The sequence below is a fragment of the Cyprinus carpio genome, chromosome A12 (assembly GCF_018340385.1).
Source record: "Cyprinus carpio isolate SPL01 chromosome A12, ASM1834038v1, whole genome shotgun sequence".
NCBI classification, from domain to species: domain Eukaryota; kingdom Metazoa; phylum Chordata; class Actinopteri; order Cypriniformes; family Cyprinidae; genus Cyprinus; species Cyprinus carpio.
In genome coordinates, this window is record NC_056583.1 from 16,523,414 (window position 1) to 16,548,922 (window position 25,509).

The 25,509-nt window shown below is 36.3% G+C and overlaps 2 protein-coding genes across 2 annotated transcripts; one reads left to right on the top strand and one right to left on the bottom strand.

Moving 5' to 3' along the window:
- Nucleotides 1-1,237: 1,237 nt before the first annotated feature.
- LOC109099278 (NHL repeat-containing protein 2-like) lies at nucleotides 1,238-17,342 on the bottom strand. Its single transcript, XM_042767838.1, has 11 exons — nucleotides 17,153-17,342; nucleotides 16,537-16,689; nucleotides 12,549-13,004; nucleotides 10,559-10,680; nucleotides 10,300-10,429; nucleotides 7,866-7,950; nucleotides 7,148-7,379; nucleotides 5,789-5,911; nucleotides 4,513-4,722; nucleotides 4,205-4,433; nucleotides 1,238-2,598 (listed from the first exon to the last, which is right to left on the bottom strand). Exons 1-11 carry the CDS (start codon nucleotides 17,313-17,315, stop codon nucleotides 2,342-2,344), a joined length of 2,160 nt encoding a protein of 719 aa, XP_042623772.1. The 5' UTR covers nucleotides 17,316-17,342; the 3' UTR covers nucleotides 1,238-2,341.
- Nucleotides 17,343-17,526: 184 nt separating this feature from the next.
- LOC109099831 (DNA cross-link repair 1A protein-like) lies at nucleotides 17,527-25,420 on the top strand. The gene is given in 14 exon segments (XM_042768069.1): nucleotides 17,527-17,540; nucleotides 18,096-18,376; nucleotides 18,793-18,817; nucleotides 18,914-19,416; nucleotides 19,629-19,725; nucleotides 19,727-19,760; nucleotides 20,408-20,538; nucleotides 20,597-20,740; nucleotides 20,863-20,957; nucleotides 21,307-21,357; nucleotides 21,811-21,965; nucleotides 23,714-23,852; nucleotides 25,023-25,063; nucleotides 25,065-25,420. Coding segments are annotated over 14 exon segments (1,806 nt in total). The 3' UTR covers nucleotides 25,161-25,420.
- Nucleotides 25,421-25,509: the final 89 nt, after the last annotated feature.

The following is a 25,509-nucleotide window of genomic DNA, read 5'->3' on the forward strand; positions in this document are numbered from 1 at the left end:
ACTTTACAATAAGGATAACCAATCATTAACATTAGTTAATTAAATAGGTACACTACAAATTTTTTTTTAAAGAATTTAATACTTTTCCCCCCCAGCATGAATGCATTAAATTTGAGACAGTAAAGATAATGTTTATACTTTCTATTCATCAAAGAATCCTGAAAATGTTTTATGGTTTCCACAAAAATATTAACATTTCAACATTGAAAATAATAATAAATCTTTCTTGAGCACATGATTTCTGAAGGATCATGTGACACTAAAGACTGAAGTAATGGCCGCTGAAAATTTAGCTTGGCTATCGCATGAATAAATTAAATTTCAAATTATATTCAAATTAAAAACACTTATTTTAAAATATAATATTTTTTCACAATATTACTGTTTTTTTTACTGTATTTTTGGTATAATTAACGGACAATATACATTACTTTTACACCATTTATTAATCAATGTATATATATACATATATATATATATATATATATATATATATATATATATATATATATGTATATACACACACACACACACACACACACTTACATATACATTTTCAGGATTACAAAGTAGTATGAATTACGTTAAGTAAATATATTATGAACAAACAGGAATTAACAATAATCAATGGTATATGTATAAATTAACCTAAACCAATAAATATTGTAAAGAATTGTTGATTTTAGTTGATACCTAATGCTTTATACTAACAAATCAAATCTTGTGTCAAAAGATTCAAATCAAAGTCACTGAAAAAAAAAAAAAAAACACTTAAATCTTTCTCACCATGAAGCATCTCTGCTGGAACAGATGGTCTTTTGTGCTGAACACATAAATGCTGGGAAAATAAACTTTATTAGACCACTGCATCCAATTAATCTGTTAAAGTGCAGAATTTGGAGGCTGTGTAAAAGAGCTGCCCTCAAAAGGTAGAGAGATAAATTTTGTTTTTATTAAATAGTTTATGGGCTAGAACTGCCACAGGAAAAGCAAGGAAAAACAGTAACAGAACAATTTCAGTGTGGCCTTTTCTACAGTGTCTAGAAGAATCACCTGGTCTGCTTCACACTCACACTCTCCAAGTGCATGATCTGCAAGCACCTGATCTATGATGCACCAGCCAGCTTTACAAATACATTGTAGTTCCATTGCACTGAAAGACTATTATTTCAGAAAACATTCATATGTAGATGTAAATGGCTCATGATTCCATTCCACAAAAGACTGAACACTGAAATGAATGTCACTGCTTTATTTTCCAAAACGTAATCATTCATATAAAGTGTATTGCTCATGAAAAAGGCACTTAAGCCTGGTAAACAATAATAAATAATGCCAATTAAATAGCATTAAATCTGACGCCTCATTTACAAGACTGCCTTACAGTATCATACGGTTAAGAAAAAAAATGTGCAGTGCGGAAAATAATAATAATAATAATAATATCAGCCAACCCAACCATGAAAGGCTGTCAGAGCAGCTGACACTGGCTACATTTTTACACTATGCTTCATAATTTCAAATATTATTGTGTGAGAGCATGTGAGTGACTGACTGACTGAAGATGGCTGATAACGATATCAGGCTATTTAACAAGCTTAATCATGTGAAACATAGCAGAACTACAAAAAATATTGCTGATGAGAATGAGGCACTTTGTTCAATATTTGTCAAGATGTAACAGTCAGATCCTCACTCTACAATTAGTACTTGCAATCCGTCATTAGCCTGCTGACGAGCATATGAAGTGTCTGATTACTACAGTATGTGTTAACCGCGGGATGTGATTTGAATGTTAATGGGATATTCTACTAAAAAATCATTTACTCACCCTCATGCCATTTTGTTTTTCTTCTATGGAAAACAAAGGGAGGAAAAAATGTTTTTGTCTATATAATGAAAGTCAATGGGGTCCAAAACTATGGAAGCTTGTTTCCTGAATATAAAAATAAAAAAGGTAATTCTGACATTTTCCCCTTCACAATTTGGACTTTATTGAAATTATTCTGTGTTGCAACGACATGATGGTGAGAAAATGACAATTTTCATTTTTGGATGACCCAAAATTTAATTTCTGTCAACATTTACTCACCCTCAAACCTATATGACTTATTTTCTTCTGAGGAACATAAAGGAAGATATTCTGAAAAATGATGGTAACCAAGCAGTTTTGATTCCCACTGATTGTCATTTTTGTCCGTACAATGTAAGTCAACAGTAACTGAAATCGTTTGGTTACCAACATTCTTCAAAATATCTTCGTAAATGATGACAGAATTTTTATTTTTGGGTAAAGTATCCCTTTAAATGTGCCCCAAGATCCTTTGGGTGGACACTTGTTTTAAAAGGCATGCTCAAGCATCACAGCAACAGAACCTTCCTCAGATGTGGAACTAATCAGAAGAGGCTGTTTAAAGGACACTGCCTTCATCATACAAGCCCCGCCCTCAGAAAGGCAGCAGTAGACCCAGGCGTTGAGCGTCAGCGTGGGATCTGTAGATTCAGGGGCCACTGGGATTGATGAGACAATCGAGATGGGTTCAGAGAGATCACTGATGCTCCCCGTCACAGCTCGCCCTTCCAGTAACCACTCATTACCTGCCGAGAAAAACAACACGGCTTAGTGTGCGGCCAATGGACGGTTCCTGTAACATTTGATATTTCTGGCTGATGTTTGTATGAAAGGCATTGGTTCCTAAAGCACCATGTGTTTGGGCGTAAAACACACATACACCTGCCAATGCAATGAAATATTCTCTGGCAGTTGATGGGGACTTTCAGTATGCATACAAACACAGTTTCAGTAGGGAATCATGTACGCTAGTGGTTCATGGTTCTGCAATGCAGTGTGAACTAGGTGTGTGTCACTGGCCTTGAATCAAGGGCAGGCTACTAAGACAAGTGCCAGATAGAATTAGGACAGTGTCAAATCATATGATCCCCAGTGAGACCGAACAGGAGAGAACGTGAGCAAAGACCTACAGGGTTGACCTACACAAAACATATGCACAGAGAATGGACCATAAACTGTCAGAAAAATACTTCTAAGAGGGCAAGGTTTACATTTTTGTATAAATAAATGACACAATCTAATATTCATTTTTAAATGCTGCTTAAGTGTGCAAATACTTATTTACAAATAAATTATAAATAACTAAAAGCTGTTCTCTTTAAATGTATGCAACTATATAACTAAGCCTAGATTTTGTTTTTTTAATATATAAAATCACATGTAAATGTATATATAAAATCATAAAAATAAAGGTAATATTTTTGGCACTTTTCACAGCACTTTCCCCTAGTCTCCATTAATTTCTCACCCTGCTGATGTTACCATTTACATAATGATAATAATTTTCAAGGGGATTAAATTACAGGAATTCAATCACACACAGACTATTTTCATATAACACACAAAGCAATTAACACTACTAACTAATACATGTGCAAAGCCACCCACAAAAAAGCACTCACGGTAATTTGGTGCATAATTACAGTCAATCAATCAAAGTCAGACAGAACTATTAGTTGCCATTTCTGAGAATTTAACGCCCACAGGCCCTCAGGCTTTTTTGGTCCTAATGGGTGTCTTTGTTTTAATCATGCAGAGTAGCCCCCCGGGACTTTTTGTCACTTCAATTATGACTATGAACTAATTAGTTGTTGTTTATTGGATTTTAGAATGTTCTGTTGCGGACTGCGGAGCATAGACAAACAACCAGTGTGATGAGCAGAAGTCGTCTCTGGTGACTGGGCTAAATATCAATCATGGAAGATGTGATTTCGGGGGGGGGGGTTGACGTTTTTGTGAAGAAGAACTGAGAGAAAAGACAACAGGAAAGACAAATGTTGCAGCAGACGGACGGAGGGTAAGGCAGAAATGATGATGCTAAAAAGAGAGAGAGAGATAGGAAGGGTAAGATAGAATGAGGGGTTGACCGTGTGTTGGGATGCATAGAGGAATTGTTTATTTATCCTTGGATCATCTCCCAGTATGGCCAGATGGTCCCTGAAGCCTGCTGAAAATGTGTGAACACAGCAATCCTGACAAATACAGAATACTACACGGAGGAGCCCCAGAGGAATAGTGTACAAGGTGTGAAAAAACGCATGTAAATATACACGTTTTACATTATATGCATGGTAAGTGATTGGCATTGAGAGCTAGTAAAGACGCTCTTATTGGATACATTTGATTTTGTACCTTCTGCAGATAAGCTCCAGAAACTAGGGGCTTCTTCGGTCAGCTTGGTCCCAGCCGGTAGTGCCAATTTCAGCAAAAGTGTCACTGAGTGTCCTGAAGGAACTGTGATTGATGGCATTGTAAAAACTGGGGCTGATTTGGGAAGCTTGGGAAGCTTTTTGACCGCAGGTGTGTTGCTAATGGCGGTTGTGAGGACAGCATCAACCTCTTGCTGAACTACAATGGGAAACTGGCGCAAAAAAAAGAGAAAACAATAAGAAAATCGTTACGAATGACAACTGACAAATGACAACCAAAGAGGGACTCACCAAAGAGACCGTTTTGGTCTCCAGGTCCAGGACTTTGATGCAATGGTTATTGGTGTCCGCCACATACAGCAGCTTTCCTCCTTCACCCAGACACAGGCCTCCGGGTTCATTGAAGATGGACTCCAGAAAGCTTGGGCCAAGTCCGTTCCCAGCCTTCCCTGTGCCTGCAAGCACCCTGCACTGCTTAGTCTTCGGATCCACCACTTTGATCTGCAAGAGAGAAGCTCTTTCATGCTCGTGGAGTCATTGACTATTGGTAGTTAAACTAAAAGCTTGCCAATTTAAAAACCTGCTCCATTATTTGTGGTTAAAGGAATAGTTTTCTCAAAAATAAAAATTAGCTGATAAATTACTCACCCTCAGGCCATCCAAGATGTTTCTTCATCAGAACAAATTTGGTGAAATGTAGCATTACATCACTTGCTCACCAATGGATCCTCTGCAGTGAATGGGAATGAGAGCTGATAAAAACATCAGTAATCCACACGAGTAAAAGTAAAAAGTAAAAGTAAAACTTTAAACTATCATGAAGAAGTCCATCCCCTGTTGTCCTTAAAATCCACCGACATATTTGTTTAGAACTGTTTTGGCTTAATGGTGCTTTATCTGTGCATTTTCCTCTCCTGAATTAGACAAGACAACATTTTCACCGGAGAAAGCGATAGTAAGGACAGTCTCTCATTCTAACGGCACCCATTCACTGCAGAGGATCCACTGGTGAGCAAGTGATGTAATGCTACATTTTTCCAGATCTGTTCGGATGGGGAAAAAAAAAACCTTTATATATCTTGGATGGCCTGATGTGGAGCAAATTCTGAGTAAATAAGTGTGAGAATGTGAAAAATTCACAAAAAAGTAGAGGAGAAAAATATGAAATAATAATAATAGAATAGGGTTGATCACAAAAACATACTTCTGTCAAATGTTTTCTTTAAAAAGTGCATTTAAGCTGCATTTAATTAAAAATTAAACAGTCTGATTTTATCTAATCAGTTTTTTTTTCAATGCTGCTTCCGTGTCAAAATATATACTGGGGCCACAATTTGATTAATTTATGCAAATGCAGGCTATAACCTCTAAATGAAAAGAAATCAAAAACTCTTTGTGCAACTGTACTAGGTCTATATATATATATATAGTAAATGCATACATTTGTGTGCAAATGTGCAAGTTATTTAAATAATTCCACAATCCCCAACTTTGTTCTAATGTGTTTTTGCATTAAAATAAAAGTCACTCAATGGGACTTCAGTGCATTCAGTGCAGAAAGACTGACCTTGTGATTGTAAGAATCAGCTACATAGAGGAGGCTGCTGCCCTCATCCCAGGACACTCCTAATGGATGCTGCAGTTTTGCATCTATGCCTTTACCATCAATGTCTCCAAATGCAAACAGGTTCTGCTCAAGCAAAAAGAAAACAATCTTTAAAGGCCATGCATGATTTCTTGACTGCTCATGTGAACGACGTTACGCTGTGGTGCAAATATAAATGGGCCTTTTCTGTATATTTACTCAATCACAACGCTGCGGGGGTCTAATGTACAAAATAAGTCACTGAAGATCACAAGGGAAGAAAAAAAAAAGCTCATTAATTCCAATGTCCAAATATGGCGAAAACCAATCCATTCTCATTCTCTGCCAGAAGAAAACTCTGTAAATCTAGCAAATCTGAACAATGTCTTGACTGCTCCAAGGAATGGAGAAAAATAGTTTCTCATTCAAATCTCCTAGGTTCATTAAGTGATAAAAATTGCTCCATAACTTTTATTAAATGTCTCCTTGGATTACAAGTAAGCTTTGGGATCTTGTACCAAAGAAACTTGTACAAAAAAGTGCGTTACACTGCATGCAAATGTGGCATGTAATCAACTGTGATAATTTATGACCCCATAAAATTCAAATCTCTCCATGTGGTGTGTTTTTCCTTACGTGAACTGGGCAACAACACACTCCTTCCCTTATAAAGCATGTGCAGGGAAGACAGAGTGCTCAGTAGAGAGAGAAATGATCTGATACTGATCAGAAGAAATAAAGGTCTGCTTGACCAAAGAGCAGAGTCCTCTCAAGAAGAGAATTTTAACACCTTTAAACTTCTTTCTTGGTATCTGACTGGATTATAAATCATTGCATTAACTCGGCTAATAATGTATAAAGAACTTGCAAATGAATTAGACTCTTTATATAGGTTTATAAGCTTTAATTTACTTTAAAACAGCTTGTTTAAACTGACAACTTTTATAAACTTGTGTTTTTGGGTGAAAAGTGACAAATAATATCAATGAAATTGCAAATAAATAAATAAATAAATAAAGTATTAGAAGGAAAAACTAACTAATTAAAAATGAACTAAAATAAAACAAGTTGAAGCACTAAAGTTACAAAAGCTAAAACTTAAATAGAAATAAAATAAATTTAAAATAGATGAAAAAAAATAAGATTAATAAATACTATAATAGTATACAAACTATACTACAACAATACATCTATTATACTAGATATAATCTGGCATCAATATCATTAAAATAACTTTATTATATTAAAGTATTATGGGGTGCAAAACAAAAATGGATGAAAAAGACATATCTTTTACATGTTAAATTGTTCAGACCTGTAAACATGGCAGGCAGGGCTTACCAGAGGGTCTCTCTCTCCCCCCACCACATGTTTGACTGCTCCATCCTTCAGCGAAAGGCTACGAATGGTGCTGCTCTCACTGTCAGCGATAAAGAGACACTCCCAGTGCTCTGTCGGGGCAAGAGCCAGGCCTGACGGCTGGGCCAGACCCGCTTTATGAGGATACGCATTATTTCGGTTCTCCTCATTCCCACTGCCCGCAAAGCGCACACATGTTCCTTTTTTGCTGTCGCTGTTAAAGGCATTAGTTAAAGATGGTTAAGTCTGAATAGAATGATTATATGGAACAGTTACGGCTCTTAATTTGGCTGACTCTAAAACAAAAGCCGGAACTGTGACAAAATTACTGCAATTTTGTTCTAATAGCATGTAAGAGACCCCCTCAAAAAATCTGTGGCAAATGGTACCAAAAAGTCTTAAAATCATTAAATTTAATAAATTATTAAATGCCCCACATGTTCTTTATCTGAGATTTTAAAGCTGTTATCAGTGATCAGCTAAAGCTCTAAAAACGTCAAGAGAAATGGTACATTTGCGAACAGCACACCAAGTTAAGAGTTCATTTTGTATCGGGACGATCAGAACGATTTCCGCCAACAGTGAACTGTGTGGCTGCCCAGAAAATGACATCACTTGGGCAGTGCCGTGGCCTCTTTACTTGAACCCTGCCTTGTCTGTACAGAACTGACATGAGGAGAACACTGGGAGAAGAGCTCACCTCCCTTTGGGAAGCTTCCCGTCCTCCAGGAAGAGAGCCCAGATCTGATGCGTTCCTGCCATGGCTATCCACAAAACATCACCACCTGCATAAACACAAACACACACTATCAAATAGTAAACAGCTTGTTTACAATATATTGATGTTGATTATCTTGCTAAAAATAACAGAACTAATTCTTAGTCAAGCACGCATGAAATAAGTAAACAAGTTGTCAACTTCTAACTCAATAATTCCATATTATACTATAGAGAGAACCATTGGTTTGTGCAAAAGTAAACAATAAAAATAGATAAATAAATACATCAAATAAAATACTTCAATATATTTACTTCAATATCTCACCCTAGAAATAAGGAGCCTAAAGTTGATTACAGGACATAAAAAAATAAATAAAAAAATAAATAAAAAATATAATTATATATATATATATATATATATATTTTTTTTTTTAATATGAATATTATGTAATATATATTATTTAGTTTTTTATATTGTTAACAATATTTTATAAGTATATAATAACAAATAATATTAAGTATAAATAAATGATAATAATAAACTAAAACATACATTTTATCTCTTTTCCTAAATGTATTTAGTTTGATTTCTCAAGGTTTAGATTTGCCTCCTTTCACTGACCCTTTATGAGAAAAATAAATAAATAAATAATAATAATAAAAATGTGACCATTTTGTTGTATTCCATTTGTGGAATGTGGCAAAAGACAAAGTACTGAAATGCTTTAGAGCACCGGAGATATAAAAGTATCCTATCATGGTGTTCAGCACAGAGTAACCTGAACTGATGAATTTACATTATAAATCAGTTTAAGTACCGTGTGGAGGGGCACTAATACTTGAGAGCATTGTGCTGCGATTTCTCTTTAAGGAATCAAAAATGAGGTGTTCTGTACTTGTGTCTAACAATAGACCTCTAATGGTACTGTGCTTATCAAAGACAATTTCTTTTGCTGGGCTGGAGCCTAACTACTTACATTCATGAAAGAGCGAGACAGAGGGAAAGAAAGAGTGAGGGAGAAAGGGGGGAGAAAAGGGATGGAGAGGAGATGGAGAGGAAGGGAGCAGAACTCTCCTCACGCTGGTTTTCAAAGGGATCTGAGATGGATGGAAGGTAAACGAGCCAAAGTAGATGAAATTTGCGACGAATGACAAAGACATCCTGTTAAACTTCATAACAATTAAACATCAAAGGTGGAAAACAAGTGAAAGAAGGCAAATACAAACCAGACAGATGGTTAAGGAAATATTATACATTTACATTTATGCATTTAGCAGATGCTTTTATCCAAAGCAACTTACAGTGCATTCAGGCTATAATTTTTTTTTTTTTTAATAAATGCTATTTTTGAACTGGAGGATGATTTAACTTCAGAAGAGGAAATTCTGATTTTATGTTCACTTTAAATCAAACATTCAAAACGACTGTTGCATTAAATGACACAAGAAAGGAAGACAAATGAAAGAAAAGAAAGGGAAATTACATGGAATTAGAAAGTAAATGGCATCAGGGACAACAGAAGATGCATAAAGGTACAGGATACAGCCATATCTTATTTTCTTAGTAGGAGAACCTGCAAGAAAGCAACCGGCTGTTCAGGTAACAGACCTAATGCACAGTGGGGAACATCAATGAATGTGCTCCAAACACACTTTGACTACATCAGACACACACTGCAAAGACCACTTTAAACTTCTCTCTCTCTCTCAGCTAATGCTGGCCACATCCATTTCTTCAGCTGTTTAATGGAACGATATGACTGAATAATGCGGACTGATTAAATAATGCATTCAAATATAGAGTAGAAGTTTTAATTATGTTTTAGAAGCATGTTAAATTAAATTTTCTAGACCTGTGGGACATCTTGTCCAGGGCCGCTCTGTATAAAGAAATCACTGTGAAACAAAAAGATGCAATCTTTGATGAAAACAGTTCGTTAGAGGCACCATTTATCAGAAACCACAGCCACATGAGTGCTTTCTGATCATATCACCTTCTATTTCTTTGGGGTTGTGGGTTTAACTCAGGCAAACACCACAACATTCAGCATTGTGTCTCTGGTTAGCAACTGCCCGACCATGCAATTCACTCCAGGGCCGCTTCTAACACAACAAGAGGCCATTTTAGCAGAACAAAGATCTTTTTGCACCCCTCACCGTACACTTTTGAAAATCAAAGGGGAGTGTGGTATCTACAAAGCGAAGACTTCTGAGAACAACCTGATTAAAGATTCCAAGATGGACAAGACAGATAGAGAGAAGATGTGAGAGGGAGAAAAAAGGGATGTATAAAATGCTTGCAGCAGAATAATGAAACGCAGATTCACAAGATATTACATTTTATAAGCAAGGTAGAAAAAAAGAAAAAAGAGTGACCCTAGTTCTAAAGGAAAGAGGATGACTAGTATAAGTACCTGCGTTGCCAAGGGTAACATCCCAGGGAGAGCTGATTGGCTGTTGTGGTCCCGGTGCGCCGCCTTCTTTATCTGTACCTTGAATGCCAGTGCCGGCTAAGGTTGAGACTTTTCCTTCTGAAAGGTTGATCTAGAGAAGGAAAAAAAAGTCAGATTCTATTGAGGACAGAGACAAGCGGTTTTTCAAGCACCAATCAGAGTGAATTTGGGTTAGAGTTGCCAGCAGGAGAAGTAGCTTGACCTGATTCTGCTGATTTACCTTTCTAACAAGGTGGTTCTCAGTGTCAGCCACGTAGACCGTGTCTCCCTTTATGAACACCCCTTGTGGGGAGCTGAACTGTGCCTCAAACAAATTTCCATCTTGTCTCCCACTTGAGGGACCTATAAAGGCAAAGATAAACCAGTCTAAAATAGCCTCAAAACATTTACCAAAAAGAAAATGAGCAGATTTTCTATTCTTAATATATGGGTCAGTTGGCAACCCTAATTTTATGGAACCATCCTGCAAGGGAACCGAACTGCATTTCAAAGACGGATGCAATTTGCCCCTTACTTTAGGGTTTAACACCCACACAGCGATAAATAACATACTTCATTCCTGCAAAGACATTCTCTCTTGCAAAAAAGAATAAAAAAAAACTATAGTTATTCATAAAATTTTGTTCAATAATTAATACAATAACATACATTTAACCCTAACCCTATTCATCACATTACTGGTTTTATTCATTAAATTACATAGCAAACAAATAAAACTTATACATTTTAATTGAAATAATATTAAATAATATTAAATATCTCTTTGGAGTGTTACGAGCTGTTCATGAGTAGATAAGATCTGTAAAGTTGCAAAGACTAAAGTCTCAAACCCAAAGAGATATTCTTTATAATTGTTAAGACTCGTCCACGCCCTCCTAAAACGCCTCGTTTAAACACACCCCCACATATCTACGTCATGATGTGGGAAGATTTGCATAACAGCGCCCAAATGTTCATGCAAAGAAAGAAGGCGTAAATTTATTGTTGCTGCCACCGCAGCTGCCATGCTGTGAAGACGCTGTGTGTTTCGTTGTGAAAGCAAAACTACTTTGTTTGGCCTTTCAAAAGAGGACACGACTAGAAATCAGTGGTTAAGTTGTATTTACAACACTGTTCTAGAACAGTTCAACCCAAATATTCAGATGTGTGCAACGCATTTTATGGAGGACTGTTTCCTGATCCTGGAAAAGTAGACTACAGTGCCAGCTGTTCTAAATCACAGCCTGTAAGTATGTTTTTTATATTTAAAGAATCTGCCACTGATGATTCAAACGCGAGTTTTGAGCAGTGTAGAGTAGCACTTGTTGTTTGTCATTTCTCCGATCACAAATGCAGACATGGTTTTATGTTTACACGGCACAATGCAATGCAACGCGTAAAAAGACAGTATAAGTCATTATAATCTGTAATTATGTCACCACTGGATGCAACAAATCCCTCGTTTGTAATGGGTTTTATTGGTTTTGACTCGTCGCGCCAGTGTTCTGACGATTTGTGCTACCCTGTCAGATTTTGATACCTCCCATGTACACCTACCCCAACCCTAAACCTACCCTTACAGTATGATAAATACAGTGTTGGTAGCATTATTTGTTAGAACACCGGGACACAGCATCACAGTATGGTGAGGGGCGTAACATTTCTGTCACATGCTTGAGGCATTCGGCCAATCACAGCGCACTGGATAGCTGACCAATTAGAGCACACCTCACTTTTCAGAACGATGAGCTTTGTAAAAATCGATGCGTTTCAGAAAGGCGAGGCATAGAGGAGAAACAATAATGTACATTATGTGGAAAATAATGTTTTTTGAAACTTAAACTGCATAAACACATTTCATTACACTAAATACACAAAATAATGTTCTTTTTAGCAACATCATGTGACCCCTTTAATATATAACATTTTAATGATTTGAAAGAAGTCATGATTGTATTTACTTACCAATAAAACTTTTGAACAGTAGTATGTGCATGAATTTTAATAATAATTAAATATAGATCTGATCTGAAGGTATATCAAATTATATTAAGAAAAAATAAAACAAAGAAAGTACAGAAAATTCTGAAACTAAAATGGTTATTTTCTAATGTAATAATGCACCATAAAGAAATCGAGATTGTCCATTTTTTCTTTAAAAAACAGAACAAAAGCAGTGTCCCCTGAATTTGATAACTTAACTTAAAAAAGCATGTATTAACTGGTCTTACCCCCTATAGAGTGCAGCACCTGTCCAGTATTGGAGACCACCAGTACCCTGTGGTGTCCTGTGTCGGCAATAGCCAACCGCTTGCTGCTGGGGTCCATGGCTATTTTCCCAGGAAAAGAGAGGATGGAGGGAGGCAGGGAGTCTCTATACAGTTTGATTTCCACATCATGGTCCTTGAGCAGCCCTTGTTCTCTGTAGTGCTTGAGGGCAGCAGCAGTGAAAAGGAAGAGCTGTTCTCGATGGCCTTCACCCACCAGGGAGAAAAGCAGGTTCCCTCTGGGTCCCAGCAGTACCAGCGTGGGCCAGCAGGACACCTCCAGCTCTTGCCACAGAGAGGCATCGCTGTCGTTCACTACAGGATGGGTGATGTCATATCTCAACACCGCACTGCGTACGTTCTGTAGGACCTTCTCATTGGGGAATTTAGCCGAGTGCACACCTACAACAACCAGACCGTCTGCAAAGATGGAAAAGAAGAGAAATGCAAGATATATAGAGGGTTTGACACTGAAGAGGAGGTATGGGACCGGAAAACGAAGAGGCCAGGGTTAAACCTGCATCCCAAAATGTTTGAGGCACGAACACTACCACCTGCCTTTAACATTCTTAAAATAATCTTATCCTGTTTTAGACTTCTAAGATTACCAAAAGGGCCAATAACAGCTCAAATGGTGAAATTAAAATAAAAATAAATAAAAAGAATACTTTATCAGCTAGCACCTGATACTCTCTTTGAAGACCATCTGTGAAAAAGAAAAAGGTTATTCCTACCAAAACCTACTGGCCATAGCAGAACTTTTATTAAAATGCCCTGGGGTACATTTAGGTTTCAAAGTTATTCTAAAGGTCCTTTATAAAGAACGTTTATGAAATAATAAATGTTTAATCTATCAAGGTCTAAACCTAAATCAAAAGGTACTGATAGGAAAGTGGCTTTAATTTAATTATTTAAATTTATTTATTATGGTTTATGTGGATGCTTTTTTTGTTTGTTCAAAGAAAATCTATTCAGGTTACACAAAGCTGTTCATTCTTATCTCCTCAAACAATGTGTGGAAACATGTTGCGTTGGTGTATGCTCCTGACATGTTTTATCCAAGTCCTTGAAAACTGAAAATCCTAAAGAACCATCTTTTGTCGGTGTGTCAGCGCATTGAATGTTTTCAGCAGTACTAAACCTCACTCTTCATGAGTCACAGTTCCTTTCTTTTTAAAAACATTCAATAAAAGAACAACAAAGTCTATCTGGAACAAAACTGTCTGTAAAGAGGACATGAAAAACAGCATTTTACTTGCTATACAAGTCCTCAATGTACTAGACATAGTGTGATAATCACATTGTAAAACTCCTATCCACTCATCCAATGGAAACTAAGCAGAAATCATATTGACATTGAAAAAAAACATTTAGGAAGAGCCTTGTTACTGATTAGATATGCAACGATGTTAGCCAATCATAACACAGGTCATTTACATAGAAACTATAGAAGCCTCACTGTCCACAATGAAAGATGTAATGCTGAACGACACAGCATAAAAATAACCAATTAATACATGTTTAATATACAGTTATGTGGAGTGTGTGTTTAGACCAATGGGATTCACATTGGGCAGGGCAACACAAACCTACAAAAAGGAAAATTACTGGACTGACAATGTCCCGTCATTCATTGCTCATCAAAGTCACAAAAAAGGAATAGATTTGCTTGCTTGACACTTTATGTATCATCTGCTTAAGACAAAGTATAAAGGCTGTTCACACCAGAATTAATTTTAATTCTGTATTCACTTTCATAATTTGAGAATCCACCCGACATTTAAGCTCTCCAGCATTTAAAAGCAACAGATGACATACCTGTATCTGCAGTGCACACTTATAATAAACATAACATTATCTTGCATTTGTGCAGACACAAATATAGTTATAGTTTTTTTCTTGTAAATAGTCCTTAAGGGTCAGAGAGGGTGTGAAAACTAGTCAAGTTTACAAGTTAATCGGCACTTTTTGATGCAAGAATCCTTGACTAGGTTATAAATATACACAAAAAAACTAAATGCTACAAAACAAGCATAGAAAATGTAGGCCCCTTTCAAGAACTGAGTATAAGAATCCCAGAAGTACACATCCTAACATAGGCTACTGCATGCAGAATGTCAAAAACCAATCAAGGAAAACATGGGGGTCTTGATTGAGAGCTCATGCAGCCCCCAGGCGTCCCATTATAACCAATGCGCTCTGTTTGTTCCAGTCTCCTGCACTACGCTATAGTCTGTGCTCACTCCGCTTGACTTTGTCTAATTTAAACAAAAATGTCAGCGGAACGTCTCCGCCTCGTCACTGGAAGTGACATTCCTCCATTCTGTGTCCCTGGGGTAAGCAGCACAGTCACTGATGATTGAAGCAGACGGATGGTGGTTTTTAAATTCCGGTTTCAGCCGTCCATCAGAAGATTAAATTCATAGGCTCAGCAGCGGAGACGGGAAGGACACGCATGGGGGACCAGTGTCCCATTTCAGTTTGCTTTTAGCCTGCCTCCCCTCTGCTTATAAATGCATTTGAAATATACCTGGCATAGTCAAAATATGCTCAATGTTTTTCATTATTTTTTCTCATGTCTCCCTAGCTGATTTCCCCTCAGGGGAGTAAACGCATGCTAGAACCAGCACTTCTGCTTATGATGAGAATTATGAGAGTGAAGTATAAGTGTAACCTATGGAAGATATACAGGTTTTAACAACAAGGATTGCTTGGTTTTGAATCGTCACTACAATTTTTGTTGATTATTTACATGTGTTTTTAGGTTTTTATATATATATATATATATATATATATATATATATATATATATATATATATATATATATATATATATATATAATACAGGAAACTGATTATTTATTCAATATATAACATTTTTAAAGAATAAATAATAAATAAATTAATAACAATAAATAAGTTAATATAATACTATTATTATTCATATTTTCATATTTTATAATCTAAAATCTAAAGATTTTATAACATAAGTCAGCATTTTTATATTATAAAAACGGTATGCTTATGTAAAATTCCCAGCAAATAAAACTAATAAATATTTATTTTCTGTAAATGAAAAAATATATAAAAATATATAAAAATATAAATATATTCTCCTGACACATAAAATATGTTGCTGAAAAAAAAAAACCTGTATTTTTATGGTTGTGCCACTGAAAATAGTGGCAGGGCAAGAACATTTATTTTTTTTATTAGAAGGTTAATAGAAATCGGAAAGAACCAACCCAGAGCCAACATTAGAGGATGTGAGTAAGTAAAAACTCTGTTTAATAATAAAAGTCCACTGTTCTGCAATATAATCAACAATAAACCCTAATAATTAATGAGACGTTTGGAAGAGGGGTGGGGAGGCATGTTCTGAACAGCGGTAACAGAATGTACCAAAAGAAGTCCTGGAGATGAGGTATGTGTGAGATATGCTATTGAGCGGGCTGACGGCTGCCTGGCCAGTTGCCCCGGATGATCCCACAGAAGTGGCCACCGATGGGCTACTGACAGCTGGAGCTGATAGCACTGAATGCAGAGCTGCTATAATAAGCCACAGACCCGTGTAATAGTGTATCTAAGTTTAACTCTCTGCCCTCAACCTGGTCTCTGTGGATATTTAAAGTCTCCTATCCGATACAGTTGAGAGATAATGGGAATGTGCTGCTGGACCAGAAAAAGTTATCAAGCTCAAAAGGCTCTGACTTCTGCCCCAGTGAACCCTGGGAATGATTTACTATGGGATATTTGGAGAGTTCTAATTAAAACATTTATCTGGATTGCCTATTGATTTCAGCTACATATTGTAAGAAGCTCTTTGTTTACCTAATGATGTAAACATCTAACGTAATCACTACAAACATACTCTTAATCAGGGTAGATGACATGTTTATAATACAGTAGAATTTCCACAGACAGTCTCTATCGAAACATGTATCACTCATACCTTCTATGGTGTAACTTTGCTCCAGCTGGTGTAGATCAGGAAGTAGGTGCACGCAGTTTATGCAGCAGTAGGTGAAGAAGTCAAGCACCACCACTTTGCCTGTCAGTTCCTTCCTGAGCGACAACGGGCCGTCTGTGTTCAACCATTCAAGTCCTACAAAATAACAATCGGATGGTTAGAGTTTAACTATGACATATATTATGAACATTTACATTAAATTAAAATATATATATCTCTATAAGTCTCTATATATTCTTATATTATATATTAAATATATTCTCTTAAGGCGTATAAAATGTGATGCTATAAATTATTCAGTATTTTTGTGGCGGTGACTTTAAAAAAAATAGTCAAGGCAGATACAAATCTGAACAGAATGCCACCCCCCCAAACACGATGATAGCTTCCCAAAACCAACACTACAGTGTGTAACACTCACTGTTAAATTCAATATAACATTATAGAGCAGTAAAAAAGCTATTTATAATTGGCTTGTCATGTTCCATAATGCTATTCGTTTATCTAAAACCACGGATCAATCTAATACTGATCTTAAGTTTAAAAGCCACTCCCATTTGTATCCACTCTCGCACCCAGAGTTCATTTACACTCTTACCTTCTTCAAAATCCGGTATGATTAAATCGGCCTTTTCGTCTGTTTTGCGCAAATACTGATATACAAGATTTTCTTTATCTTCTTGAGTCTTCGCGTCCTCTAAAGCAGAGTCTAACTGGCTCTGAATGGGGAAAAGATCTGACAGCTTACAGCAGGACGCCATGACTGCCACAACAACAGAATAAGCAGTTGCATTTACGCTCGGCACTTTCGACAGACGAATTGCAACCGCAGCCGAGATACAATAAACTCGTTTTGCGAGTAGTTAACATACTTATTATATTATTTAAAAAAAAAAGTTGTTTGTATTAAATCTATAAATAAACGTCCTATTTCTAATATGAAATGACTCGATACGATTTCCATTATGGAAAATGCGAACATCAATGTGAAAATAAATGCGCTTTAAACATTGGCGGTAAATGCAATGACGAAAGATAATTTTATTTAATATTTATTTATGTAATATGAACGGTTATTGTTTTCAACAGTTCAACATTAAACAAATCAACAGTTATTATATTGTCTTACTCATCAGCTTATTACAGGGTTCCACATGGAAATATCTGGGATTTTTTTAATCGTCATTTACATAGCTGGAAAATCATGTAGGCTACATTGACTATAGATTTAATTCACATGTGCATTTTTTTTAAAGTAATACTCCATTCTAAAATATAGTCAGCTAGAGAATGTTCTTGTTGAACACAATCTGTTATGAAAAAAAATAAAATAAATACATACATTGAAAAAAAAACATTAATAGTGGTTAACTGTTTTTTTTATGACTGATGTATTTTACTTAAATATATTTACTATATGAACAACTAGAAAAGTCATGAAAATTCATTCATTATAAGATTTGAGAAACCAATCATTAGTAACATGCTCTTGACACTTTAATGTGGAATATTTCCAAGAATATTATTGTGTAATATTTAAGAACATTCTCTGCCTCTAATGTTACAGAATGTCCAGATGGTCTTCATGGTACGTCCCCCATTCCCAATCACTACAAGAGGTATAGCAGCTCTCTGCTTGCTCATAGTCACGCACTGAACGACTGCACGACCCAAGCCATCTCAGACTTCAGCTTGAAGTCAGTTAATAATGTTGCACCTTCATCTGCTACAGAGATCTCTGTGAACAGCGCTGTGAATGTATCTGCCTCATCCAGTTCATCTCCTCGTTTTTGTCCTCTTCTGTGTGCAACGCCGTACTACTGTACACATTAGTAATCAAACACTGAAGACTGGAGTAATGATGCTGGAAATTCATCTGTGATCACAGGAAAACAGTAGTCTATGTGTTAAAACATTCAAATAGATCATTTAAATGGACAATATTTCACAATATTACAGTGTTTACTGTATTTTTAATAAATGTAATAATAAATGTAGCCTTGGTGAGCATATTATCAACAATTCCCTCACAACTGCACAATGGCCAAAAAATAATGGCACAATAAAAAAAAAAACCTTTTCATGTCTATGTCCAATCCCTTACTTTTTCTAGTTATATAAGGTTAAAATATTTTGCATGTATTTTTTTTTTGCATGTATTTTTTTTTCTTATATCGCAATATAATATCGATATCGATATGATCTGTTATAATATATGAAACTTGGAACGCTCATTAGACACCTGTGAGAAACTGCAGACATCGTTAGCACCAAATAATCACCTGACTACTTTCAGTTCCACAGGCGTTTCTGATAGAACAACTTCCAGCTAAAGTCACCTCAAAGTTTGGTATTAGAGCGTCTTTGTGACTGCATATCTATCTTTATGTGTCAACAGTTACATAAGCCAAAAGTTGTCTTCCAACCAAACAGCCCTATCTATAACTCAGGAAACGCCATCTATGGCTCCTAGGAGAACTCAGACTAAAGCAGGTCCCTCTGGATTAAAGCAAACAGACATTGGGGTGTTTTTTGGCTTGAAGCCATTGAATGAAAAAAAGGCTGAGGAGGAAGTGAAGGCAACAGTCAGAGAGGCCAATCAGCAAGGGTCTAGGAGAGTGAGGATTTCAGAAGCTCAGGGGGAAGACGCTAAGCTCCAGGGTAGACGGCGTAGGAAGAGAAAAGCACCATCTGAAGTGTCCAGTGTCTCGTCTGCTGTAGAAGATGGTATGACTCGGCCCACGCAAACAGAAGGAAAGCAAGGATGGAGGGCAGAGAGGCAGAAAAGATGGAACAGAGGAAGAGCGACAGATGGAGATCCCAAGGAGCCCAAGCGCTGTCCATTCTACAAGAAAATTCCAGGTTTGTGAACTGCTTTAATGCTTATGTTTTGACCTACTTAATACCAATTGTTAAGATTGCATTAGCCCTTTAATACTTCAGATCTTAATAGCTGTGCCAGAAATTTTTATGTACTAGATTGTGTGCATTTATTCTTTTATTCTTTTAGCTTGAGGCACATTGTTTTGGTCTAATGTACTTTGGAGAATATAATATGCTTTTTCTCTATTCAGGAACTGGTTTTGCTGTGGATGCTTGTCAGTATGGGGTTGTTGAAGGTGTCACAACCTACTTTCTCACTCACTTTAACACGGACCACTATGGTGGCTTGAAAAAAGACTGTTTTACCCATCTACTGTAACAAAGTACGTATCCCAACCTCATTGCACTTTAAAAATAATGAAAGCAGGATTTTTCTTGCTCTTTAGGAAACTATAGAGTTCAATTTACTATATAGAAATCCTCCAACATTCACAATGAAAGTTCTCTCCCAAGAAACTAAATGGCTAGTTCAACCAAACATAAAAATTCTGTTATTATTTACTCAACCTCATGTTCATCCTATCCTTTATTCATTTCTTTCTTATTTGAAACACAAAAGAGCTTTGGCAACAGCACAGACCATTGACTTCTATTGTATACACACACACACACACACACACGCACAAAACAGACATTTCTCAAAGTATCTTCTTTTATGTTCCACGCAAGATAGAAAGTCATACCGTTTTGGAACAACATAAGAGTGAGTAAATCATGAAAGAATTCATTTTTGGTTGAACTATTCCTTTCAACTTCAGAAATGTGTCATGGTTATGAAACTAGAATTATCAGCACATTGACATAAAATATCACAAATTTACATGTCAAAAAAAAAAAACAAACAAGAAAAAAAAATGCCAGTGAAGAAAAGAAAATGTTTTTTTTTTTTTTTTCTCAACGATGGTGTCAGGGAGGATTTGTTCTTGACTGAATCTTGGTTTTCATTACTAACTGGTGTAAATCATTGTAGATAACTGGTAACCTGGTGAAGAGCAAGCTGAAGGTGGATGAGGTGTATGTTCATGTTCTCCCAATGAACACAGAGTGTATCCTCTTAGTAACTAATGAACATTTGAAGCCAATTTTATTTCTTTATTACAGGTCCCTATGTTTATACAGAATGGCAAGACCTTAATAACAATGACTATTTTCCCCCCAGCTGTCCTGGGGCAGCCATGTTGCTATTTGTTCTGCCAGATGGCCAGACGGTACTCCACACAGGTGACTTCCGGGCTGATCCGTCCATGGAGCAGTACCCAGAGCTGCAGGGTCTCAGGATACAGACTCTCTATCTGGACACAACGTGAGTTCCCCACTAACAAAACTATGTTTTGGTGCTTAATTGTGTCTCTTATTTCTCTGCTGACCATTTTGATCACATTAACTGAGATAGGGTTGAGATTAAAAAAAAAATATTCTCTATAGGCATTGCAGTCCTGAGTATACCTTTCCCACTCAACAGGAAGTCATCACCTTTGCTGTAAACAGAGCTTTTGAATAGGTCCAACTGAACCCTTGTACACTTGGGAAGTCGTGGCCTAATGGTTAGAGAGTCGGACTCCCAATCGAAGGTTTGTGAGTTCGAGTCTCGGGCCGGCAGGAATTGTGGGTGGGGGGAGTGAATGTACAGCGCTCTCTCCACCCTCAATACCATGACTTAGGTGCCCTTGAGCAAGGCACTGAACCGCCCAACTGCTCCCCGGGCGCCGCAGCATAAAAAAAAAAATGGCTGCCCACTGCTCCGGGTGTGTGTTCACAGTGTGTGTGTGTGTGTTCACTGCTCTGTGTGTGTGCACTTCGGATGGGTTAAATGCAGAGCACAAATTCTGAGTATGGGTCACCATACTTGGCTGAATGTCACGTCACTTTCACTTGTGGTTTGTGGCACCCACGCAGTTGGAATAGAGAAGGTCTTTCTAGGTCAGTGAGCAATGTTGTCCTGCTTTGACCAGACCTTTGTAGGCCTTGTGCTACTTCACCTGCACTTGAAACAACAGATTATTCGCTTTTCTGTTATCTGTGACTGTATCATACTCACTCATGAATGAAGCTTGTATAAAATAAAAGTAAAAAAAAAAAAAGTCTTGACTTGACTTTGAAATTGTTCCTGTTCCACTGTTTGTCTGACTGGCTTCCTGTTTGTGTTAAAAGAATGCATCCATGATTAATTTCCCGCACCCATTTACTTATGAAGCTCTGATTACACAGTGTCCCGCTGTGGACTGTTAAAATGAATTCTCTCTTGACTGTCTCAATGGATTGCAACTTCTTTCCAAGTCCCAATAGACTACATTTAATGCGTCCCTTCTTATGTATATAGAGATATATAATATTTTTTTTTTTTTTTTTTTTTTTTTTACCTGTTCCCTTTAGCTGTATCGGAAGTGTTGGGCTCTAAAGTGTGTTTGTCCAAATATAAGTATAACACCATGTGCTGCCTGGAGTCAGAAGAGATTGGCCAGCTCATCACTACAGACTGGCAGGTGGCCCAGGTGCATGTACTTCCTATGATGCAGTTAAATTTCAAAGTGAGCTGAACTACATTTAAAACTTCTGCAGCTTGTTTGTCATATCTGTGAGTTTTACATTATGAAATGCAATTTTTAACATCTGCAAATTTTTGCTGCTTGAGTTAATGTGTATAAAAAGAGCTGATAATGCTTAACACAATCAATGAGGCTATGTTTACTTACTCAATTTGGATATTAAAATTCATGCAGCATTCTTTATTATCTTTAATTTTCCTTTACAGCGCGTTTATGCTAATGTGGGAAGAAAAAAAATTACGATTCTAATTACAGAGACAAAGTGTGTAGCACTGATTGAGTCTGACTAAAAGTAAATTCTAATGAGACAGTTGCAGATAATAAAGATTAGTCATATGATGTGCACTGAACCATTATAAGCAACTTTTCTCACCCATGCCAATGTAGACGTTGATTTAGAGCAATTTCAGAGTTGTTCCCAATGAGAAACGTGTTTAAATGGCCATTACAGGAAGGAGGAAAATTTCAGGGCAAGGTTGATTGTAGATTGCATCTCATTTTCTTTTGCAGCGACACTGACGAGTCATTATGTAAATTGAAAGAAAGAAGTTGATTGCAATGTGGCATCATTAGGCATCTTAAGGTTTGCTATATATACTACCATTCAATAGTTGTGGGTCAGTAAGATTTTTTGTTTTGTTTTTGAAAGTCTCTTATTTATTTCAAGTTTTTTTTTTCTTCCACATATTATCTTTAATCAACAAAAATCATCCATATATATATATATATATATATATATATATATATATATATATATATATATATATTGTTTTTTTTTGTTTGCACTTTATTTTACAGTAACTATACTTACATGTACTTAAAGTGTACTTACAGTGAACCTACCTAAGAAAGTGGGAATATAAGGAAACTACATAGGGTAAGGTTAGGTTTAGGAGTAGTTTCAGGGCAAGTACCTAGTTTTTACCTAGTTACTGTAATTACTAAAATAAGAACATAGTATGTACATGAGTAACAGGACTGTAAGATAAAGTGCTACCATTTTTTTTCAATTTTAATTGATTCTCATTTTCATGAAACAATATTGATTCTTAAATCCAAAGTGAAATTTCGAAAAGCTTTGTGTTTTGTTACTTCTGATATGAAACAAAGTCTCAGATTTCAAATTCATTTTCAAGTGAATTTGTTTGAATAAATCCGTCAAGTTTTATGACAGCCACCATTTAAATGTTTAATGTTTATTTCAAATACAAGTTTATTTCAATTGCAAAGTTAGTATTATATTATTAAAGCTTCACTGATTGTAATTTTTTGTGTGTTTTTGTATACCAATCAGTTAATTTTAACCTTTAGTGTTATAGTAATATAGTACCAACTGACTTTCATCGTATTGAATCGAATCGTGAAATTTGTCAATACCCAGCCCTACTCTTATGCACACCAAGGCTGTATTTATTTGATCAAAATGCGCTAAAACAGTAATAGTCAAATATTCTTGCAATTTTAAAAAAAACTTGTCAATTTTTATATATTTTAACACATGGTCCAATAATCATTCTAATATGCTGATTTGGTGCTCAAGAAACATTTTCTTATTGTCAATATTGAAAACAATAATGCATTCTTTCTAAATAAAAGTATTAATGTCTTTAAAAACAAACAAACAAAAAACTTACTGACCCCAGACTTCTGAATGCAGCTCAAGCTAATCTGCCTAAATGTTTAAATGAGCAGAAGGATTTAGGTGTTTTTTTTTCTTCTTAACTGTACAGAACCTGCGGACATATTTGATTAAGTTCTCCAGGCAGTATGACCAGCTAGTGGCATTCAAGTCCACGGGCTGGACCTTCAACCAAAGTGGAAGAGTGGAAGACATCCAGCCTCAGACTCAGGGGAACATCAGTATCTACGGCATGTGTCAGTTTAGATTATAAAAGATTTAGTATAATGCTTTTACTTATCTGATTCAATATAGCAAGTGTTTAAGTGCAGATATTACAGTACAATTGAAATATCTGAGACTGTCTGTTATGTGTCTAGGATGTTGACATTAACAGGAAAGGTTTTCGGCAAAGTCAGCCAGAAGTGCACATGTAGGACTGCATTTAATTCTAATATTTTTAGAAAATTGGGTCGCTTCACGTGAAACAAACCCTAATGATGGGAAGCAGATGTACTCCAAATTGTGTTTTTTGCATTTTGATTTTATACGAGGAAAAAAATGGCCTCTATTTTGTCTGGTGAATGAGTTTGTATTTTTGTCATCCTTTTAAATCAAAATGGAAATAAGATGTTAAAAAAAAAAGTGATGAAAAAACACCTTATTATATTGCTTTATTTGCTTGCATCTATGATGGACAGTTTTATGGCACTTTAATAGGTTTGCTCCATTTTGCTTAATGGTAGGTCTATACCAATAAAACAAAAATGCAGAAAGCATGTTTTTTTTTATTGCTATCTGTCACACCATCCCTTCTTTAATAAGATCTTAAAGAGGATTGCCTTCCATAGAACTGATTGTCAGTGTAGACACAACACAGCCTTGTCATTCTGTTTCACTAACTGACAAGATTATACCTAATGGCTTTGTATGTGGAATGTAATTACATTATATTGATTTTTCTCCCTTCCTGCAGTTGTTAGAAAAATGCTGAATGCCGTTTCAGGCTAAAAACAGCATGCCCTGTATTAACAGAATCAGCAGATGTGATTTGACCCAGAGAAAAACTCAATATGTCAGGATTTGCAAGCCCAGGGTTTTAATTTCATAATATCAGCGGTCTGCAGCCCAACCAGGTGCTGCCGCAAGCAGTAGATGCATCTCATTTCACAAGCTCCACTGGAATCTGAGACGTCCAACATGAGAATTAATGGGAATTTGTGCTTGCTACTTCACACAAAGACACTATATAATTGTGAAATAATTATACAAAAGGCTAGAATATGACTCTGCTCAAGCAGCAGAAATCATGGTTGGTCTACAGACTTTTGATGGTGGCAAGGAGATTAGGATATAAATAGGTTTTCCCAGCATGTCAAAGATTTTGAGAGATACTTTCCTACTATACTTATCTGTTCCAGGTATTCCCTACAGTAAGCACAGCAGTTTTCTTGAGCTGAAATTTTTTTGTGCAGTGGCTGCAGCCTAAAAAGATTATTCCAATGGTGAATGTGGGCAGCTGGAGGAGCAGGAAAGCCATGGAGGGCTTATTTTTGTGAGTAGCAGACTGAACCCAGAAACCTCAGCTTAACATCATGTGCCCTGAGAAACTCAAGCTGTGGAACAAGGCAATAAAGTAATCTGACATCCAAAATCAAACCTTTGGCCAAACAGTCAAACGGTGCCTTTATTGATTGGACCAGTATTACTCAGTGGACCAAAAAAAAGGTCTTTCTTACAGCCTGCCTTTTTAAGTGCTGGTTGTGTGATGGTTAATAGTGTTGCCTTTTATGAATGGCTTCCCTTGCCGGTGGCTAATGATTAAATGGACCACATTTTCCATTTTATTTTAGTTTTTTTTTTTACTCTGACTTTATATATTAAAGTGTTTCTAAAGGAAATAAATTG